The sequence below is a fragment of the Arachis duranensis genome, chromosome 3 (assembly GCF_000817695.3).
Source record: "Arachis duranensis cultivar V14167 chromosome 3, aradu.V14167.gnm2.J7QH, whole genome shotgun sequence".
Lineage (NCBI taxonomy): Eukaryota > Viridiplantae > Streptophyta > Magnoliopsida > Fabales > Fabaceae > Arachis > Arachis duranensis.
Window position 1 is genome coordinate 115,637,403 of NC_029774.3, and position 7,162 is coordinate 115,644,564.

Sequence of the window (7,162 nt, forward strand, 5' to 3'; positions counted from 1 at the left end):
GCAAGCTCTTAGTTGCATTCAATTTGATTTATCATTCTTTCTTCTTTAAGATTTTTCTTCGTTTTTTGACCACTCACTGTTGGATGAATACTTTCAGTGTAGTGTTTTTGAAAAATCCCTACCTTTTATTATACTGTCCTACTTTTGAACATCTTTATATTTTATTTTTTAATAATTAATGAAATATAACCTACTATCTTTAGAAAAAAATATAATTAATAAAGAATAATTAAAATTCTAACTTATTCTTTTAATTTTTAAATAAAAAACCTTTTTATATTTTAATATTTCATAGGATGATTATCGAATCTTGCAAAAAAGTTTTTTTTGTAAGTTATTCACAATTTAATTTGGAGGATGTTCTCATAAAGATGCGTAAAATATTTTTTTTATAAAAATATTTATGTGTTGTATTATTATTGGACATATTAATAAACCAGTTATTTTTTAATTTTTTAACAAATTAAAATAAAATCGATTTTTTATAACAATAATAATAAACCCAATTTTTATCAGATCCGGTCGAACTGACTAATTTACATAATTTATTGGATTATGTTTTTTTTGTATTTTTTTTAACAAAAATTAGGGATATACTTGTCTTTTTATCAAAAAATTTAAATATGATTTAGTTTAGATTGTGTAAATCGATCGGATTAAATCGAATCTAATAATTATAATGGAACAATTAGATTTATTATTGTTGTTATAATAAACCGATTTTATTCTAATTTATTAAACAATAAATTATTAATTAATTTAATAAAAATATCCAATAATATCATAATACATATAAATATTTTTTAAAAAAAAAATATTTTTTGTGTCTTTATCAAAATGATCCCCATTTAATTTACCAACCAACCCTGGTTGATAAAGTGCAAAAGACCAAAAGTGGCTCCAGTCCTACTCGTGCGGTCTCCACCAGCAGTCTCACTCTCACCAACCCTCAAACTCGTGGTTGGTAAGCACGTGTTAATGCCACGTGACTATATATATGAAATGCCTCTTCTATTTTTAATTCTAACATCGAATGGATTTTTTTTAATTGTTAAAATAAATTAAAAAATAAAATATAATTTATAATTTTTTTATTATTTTACTCTCTTAATTAATAAATAAAATTGAGAAGATTAATTTTTAAAAATCACAAAAAAATGTATTTCTGGCTAGTCCAATTATTATCCAGTTTATCTAAGAATTATAACAAATAAAGAAATTAATTTTAAGTATGCAAAATATTTAATATTATTACTTCATTATGATTTTTTTTCAAATAATTATTATAAAGAAAAAGTAAATATGTTTTTGTGATGTATTATTATTATTATGGACATAGAAAAACTTTAAATTTTCATTAAAGAATTTATTTACAAGCCAACTTAAAATATTTGGATACATGCCAATAAATTATAGTTTAAATAATATGATCTCTTTATATTATATTTGGTAAAAACAAACAAAAAATATTGGGGTACATATGAATTCAAAGAAGCTATACGTAGATGGCAAAGAGCAAACCAACCAACCATGTTCGGAGTTGTCAAAAATCATCCTACTGTTGACTCCCTATGGCGATGAAAAGTCAAAAAAGCCTTCACAGGTGCCAAAAAGCGACCAACGCCGCAAGCAGTGGCACCCGTCCGACGCACTCAAAGCCGTCGTCCATCCGTCCATCTAGCTTCCCTCGTGCTCCAACTCTCCAACCCTGTTTGCTCTCACCGATCGCAGCTTCTTCCTCGAGGTCAGCTCGGCGTCCGACGTCTTCGTCTGCTCAGCCGCGCATCCGGCCCAAACCATTGAATCCCTCTTTCTTTGCGGATTGAATTTCTGCCCTCTTGCTTCTCGTTCGATCTGGCAGAGTGCTCTTTTTCCACCCCCAATCCATTCTGCTAACCGCATCACAGAGCACTAGTTGCGGAACTCTGCCTCGCTGCGCGGAGGAGCACGACCTTGAACTTCCGCCGCCGCCTCCGTCATCTTCTGAACAATATGTTTGTTCGGTCTCCGCCCTTGGAAGTTGGCTCGGGACTCGTGAGTCTTCAGTGGTGAAGTGAAAAAGAAGGAATAACAGTGGTCGTCGTCTGGTCTTCGTCGCCGTCGCGCTCAACTGCTCTCCGTCATTGTGTGCCTAGACTGCTCTCAGATCGAAGGTTAGTGCTCACTGCTAGGCTTGTTCTTCATTTTTTTAATGCTCGTGAGAACGAAGGTCTAGGATTATCCTAGTGCTACTCAGATTTTCTTTTTAATTTTTAGTTCTTGGTTCTTTGTTCTTTGGTATAGGAATCTGCTTCTACCAGTGCTACTCATATTGAATTGTGTTCTCTACTGTTGTACTGTACTCTGTTTTGTTGCTTTTTCTTGTGCTGTGTTAAAAAATTTTGTTAAAATCTTAATAAGTTTTGTTAATTTTTAGAACAGTTTGTTAATTTTTGTTTAAATTATGCTAAAATTTTGTTAGAATTGGGATCAGTCTCCTCTGTTAAAAATATTGCTATTTTTTTTTGTTAAAATTATGTTAAAACATGAGTTTTTATTTATTCAATATAAAAGCATGAACTTTTATTTGTATGATTGAGTCTTCTCTGCTCCATTAGACTGAATTTATTTATTGAATTTTGCTAAGTTATATTTTATTTTGAACTGATTAAAATAAATAATGAAATTTTTATTAATGAATTTTTGTTGTTAAATCTTGTTTGGATTAAAAAAGAAACTAAAAAAAACTAAAAGAAAAAAAGTTTGTGCATAAAAAGTTAATTATATTTTAAAATATTTATTTATAATTTATTTATTATTTTATTATAAAATAATTTTTCTGGTTAAATTACAGTTGAATTAGTTGGATCAGTAAATCAATAGTTAAAATGGTTTGATGATCAATACCAATTTTCAGAACCTTGACAAAAATACAAACTCATAAGTCATAAGCTTTTCTAGTTCTCTCTCTTTCTCTCTCTAATAGTACTAATTGTTCAACAATACCCTAAACTACTATTACAGTATTACCTTAGGAACAATTATTATATTTGTTTATATTAAAATCGTTAAAATCATACCAATACGAATACAATTACTTGATTTGATTATTAATAAAATTACGCAGAAATTACACGAGTTTCACGGGTGCTTATTTTTTAAAAATTGTAAAACCTTTCAATCTAACACATTTTTTTCTTTCCTTGAGATTCACATAACTTTCTTCAATGTTAACTTTCTCTGGTTTAGCTGATCCCTTCCAGTCAAATTCTGCTACAACAGGTCAGATTCGGAATTTCATCTTCTCCATTTTCTTCCATTTTTTTTTCATTGCTTCCTTCACTTATGTCTGAATTTAACTCGTCTTGTTTCCCCCATTTTCTCCGAAACTAAAGATCGAAAATTAAGAGGGGATAAAGGACAGAACTTGTCGTTGCGATTGGCGTAAATTTTCAATACAAGTGTTGAGACGAAGTTATCATGGATGCGAAAGCTGCGAAAGCGTTGCAACTTTCAGCTCTGCTTCAACCGGAGAAGATTCGGTCAAAACCCAGTGGCGCTTCTTCTCTGAGCATATCACGTGAGCCGCACAAAAAGTTTTTCCGGGTTTCGGTTTCGGTTAAGTTGCAGCCTGTTAGAACTTCCACGATCCGGCGCAGGGTAGCACCTTTGGAGGTTACTCGTTCATACGAAAATATCCCAGGTTTGTTGTGAGAAAAAAAAAAGAAAAAGTCTAGGAGCCAATGGCCTAAGTGTACAATGTGCACAATGAAGGTTTAGGAAGTATTAGAGATATGAACATTAGTGTTACGTTGTCTTGTTAGGTTACGTTTTTGGGATGAGTGGTTTCAGGAAATGGTATTAGAGTTCCAGATCCAGAAGGTCAAGAGTTCGAACCTTGGTGAACCCAAAATTAGCTTTTTATAACGTGAGATGTTTATTATCCCTGGTATCTGGATGGTTATTCTGGATAGTATAGGTGATGTTCATTTTATTCATAAACCAAAGATTTAGCCCATTGTACACATTGTACATTTAGGCCATTGGCTCCCTAGCACTACTCAAAAAAAAACACTGTTGGTTTTGAAACGCGCGAATTTGTATTTGTATTATTTTATTAATATGCTGGTTTGAAAAAATAAAAAATAAAAGGGCTTGTAACGTATTACGCGCTTGCTTTTCTAGCTTTGCATTTACATTTTCCAATTGTTTTTATTGTTATTGAAAGGACTGCTGATTTTGAGCTATCCGTCTTTCAAACAATGATTTACTAGCTACAATAAGAAGGTACAACGGACAGTGAACCTTACTTATACATTGCCAATGAATTTGGATTAAAGATTTGTTCTGGTTGTGCGGAAAATTGCAAATCTAATCCTCAACGTGCCTCCCCTGTAATGAATTTGGATTAAAGATTTATTCTGGTTGTGCGGAAAATTGCAAATCTAATCCTCAACGTGCCTCCCCTGTAATTAATTGTTACTGTAATTAATTCTTTGTTTTGCCTGAATTATATTCCTGTAAACATTGATTGAATAAGGAAGGATTTAAAGTTTAATTTGCCTTGCATGAAATTGATTTGAAGAACTTGTGCTCAGATATTTGTGACTAAATGTAGTTGGATATCTATGTTAAAAAACATGGCGTGTCAATATGAAAGATCAATAGACACTTCAGCTGGACCGTTCATAATAATTTCTATCAAGGTGAACTGAATATAACTGCAACGCCCAACTATTGTCTATGTATTTATCATTCTGCAGCTTCAAATAAATTTATTCTATTGAATAGTTGGAATAATCAACTTCTGCGTCTTTTGAGGAAAAATTATGGTCTCTGAGAAGATGTAATTTGGCTGGATTGCATATAAGATTGTAACTGACTAAATAAGTACTGCCCATTCTTATTTCTTAATGTTCATGCTCCTGTAGCTTCGACATTGGAATCTGGAACCTGTCATGCTCTTCTTGATGAAGAGTTGATTTTGAAGGTAACAACATGAAGTTCTTTGTCATTTTTAATTAGTCTATATCCATTTCGTTAGTGATGTTTATGCCCTCCATTATAGTAAGCAAGCATCAAGAAATAGTAAACTTTGCTTAAATGCTTTTTTTGCCTCAGCTTGCTATATATGTCATTATCTTACTTGAATTAATAAATTGCAGAGTAGATCACAAGAGATCGATCCATATTTAAATGGACGCTGTATATATCTTGTTGGTTAGTTTCTTGGCTAAAGTCATCATCCAATAATATAATTTCCAAGTATGACTATTGCAGCATTCAAAGTACCTTTAATTTGACATGCAGGAATGATGGGATCTGGGAAGACAACTGTGGGGAAGATTATGGCACAAGTGCTTGGCTATTCTTTCTGTGATAGGTTAGTATGGAAATTTATCATCTTTTTTTCCTCTCCTTCCAACAAAGAACTTGATTCGTTGATAGGTCTTGATCAATTGGGAGTATGAATAGAGGGAAAGGGCAGACAGAAGGACTATATTAATTGATTAACTGATTTGAGTTTTTGGAGAGTAGGCCTCTCGAATGTTCTCATTATCTTGTAATTCTTGAATAAATTACTTCTTTATTATCTCTGGACCAGTTATATCAGTCTTAAAGCAAGTAAATGATCATAATAATGCATCATTTGGATAGCGAATAGGCTAGTAGAATATACAAAGAATTGGTATGTTGCTTGAAGCTATGTACAGTTTCTGTGTGCAAAAACCAAGATGAACTTCAACTGGTGTTCATATTTAATTGGTAATAGAGAAATATAGTCAGATGCAACAAATGTATTATATGACTGTATTTCTGTAGATAGAAAAGGGTCATTCTAGTTATCCTGAGTAGTATGGTCTACTGAGCTGCACACAAAGGATTTCTGATTGAGATTATTATATAATACTGCACATATGTTTGACTATTACAATGCACATACTGTATATTTCACAAGCACTTTAGACATTGTGTTGATTTTCTGCATTTGTTGCACTTGTGGGTGCTTTAGTGATGCATTGGTGGAGGAGGAGGTTGGAAATTCTGTAGCTGATATATTCAAGCACTATGGAGAAGCTTTCTTTCGCGATAAAGAGGTCAGTTGAAGAGGATTATTCTTCTAGCTTATATGTATCCTCTTTGTTAAGTTGTTTTGAATTTTTATATGTTTCTTTTTCCAATCACATCCAGCTCCTCATTTTTGTCTATCTGTTGACATAAATTGCCCCATGAAGCTGTTGAATCAATATGTTCTGAAATACTAACTAATGACAGTACCTTAGTACTGTCAAGAGTATAGAATTCAATAATCAATTATGAAAACATCCCAAAAAAAAAGAAAAAAGAAATGGCATAAACAACTGCTTAGCCCACCCCTTGCTGTAGGGTAAGAGTCTGATATTTGGCTCTTGAAAGTGATGTTAATAGAAGTAGATACATCTGGTTATGAAATATGCTAACAAGCAACATCATTTCCAATTACTTTCTTGTGTTCTACTATAAATGGATCTGATTGATGGTTTTGTTATTGCATTCACCATTCATTTTTCTTGCTTATTTTTACTGTTTCAGACCGAGGTATTGCATAAACTGTCCCTGATGCGTAGATTTGTTATTTCTACTGGTGGAGGTGCTGTTATCAGGCCCATCAATTGGTATAATTATAATTATTAACATGTGAACAAGAAAATTGAAGTTTGGTGTTCATTTTTTTATGATTAACATCCCATTCTCGCCATCTTATGTATATGGATTGCCAGGAAACATATGCACAAGGGCGTCAGTGTTTGGTTGGATGTACCGCTGGAAGCCTTGGCACAGAGAATTGCAGCTGTAGGAACTAACTCTCGCCCCCTACTACATTATGAAGCAGGAGATGCATACACCCGGGTAACCTTTTTTTTCCCCCTCCTGCATACAATTTTAGTCACCCAGTCCTAGCAACTTCAACTTTTTAGCAATTTGCATCAAAGTTTACTTTTTTCCCCCTTCTGGTAAGTATTCTGACCTTTTGATGTTCTTCTGCAGGCTCTCCTGAAGTTATCTGCTCTTTTTGAAGAAAGAGGTGATTCATATGCCAATGCCAATGCCAGGGTCTCATTGGAAAGTACGCATAGATTTTCTTTTTGGTTTTGATTTTTTAAATAAGAATTGTGGATTTTTTTTTCGGAAACTTTGGGAA

The 7,162-nt window shown here is 32.7% G+C and overlaps 1 protein-coding gene across 2 annotated transcripts in view; it reads left to right on the forward strand.

The window, feature by feature from the left end:
* The first annotated feature begins 1,621 nt into the window (after positions 1 to 1,621).
* LOC107480424 (shikimate kinase, chloroplastic) overlaps positions 1,622 to 7,162 on the forward strand; it is a 6,313-nt gene continuing 772 nt past the window's right edge. The window contains exons 1-10 of one of the 2 annotated variants that reach the window (XM_021138882.2): positions 1,622 to 2,153; positions 3,188 to 3,261; positions 3,375 to 3,682; positions 4,911 to 4,969; positions 5,145 to 5,199; positions 5,290 to 5,362; positions 5,993 to 6,077; positions 6,553 to 6,635; positions 6,741 to 6,870; positions 7,009 to 7,087. In XM_021138882.2, the coding sequence (XP_020994541.1) occupies positions 3,460 to 3,682; positions 4,911 to 4,969; positions 5,145 to 5,199; positions 5,290 to 5,362; positions 5,993 to 6,077; positions 6,553 to 6,635; positions 6,741 to 6,870; positions 7,009 to 7,087 (787 nt within the window). In that variant the 5' untranslated portion in view covers positions 1,622 to 2,153; positions 3,188 to 3,261; positions 3,375 to 3,459. The remainder of the gene's footprint in view (positions 2,154 to 3,187; positions 3,262 to 3,374; positions 3,683 to 4,910; positions 4,970 to 5,144; positions 5,200 to 5,289; positions 5,363 to 5,992; positions 6,078 to 6,552; positions 6,636 to 6,740; positions 6,871 to 7,008; positions 7,088 to 7,162) is intronic. The other variant, XM_052259261.1, reaches the window with a different exon arrangement.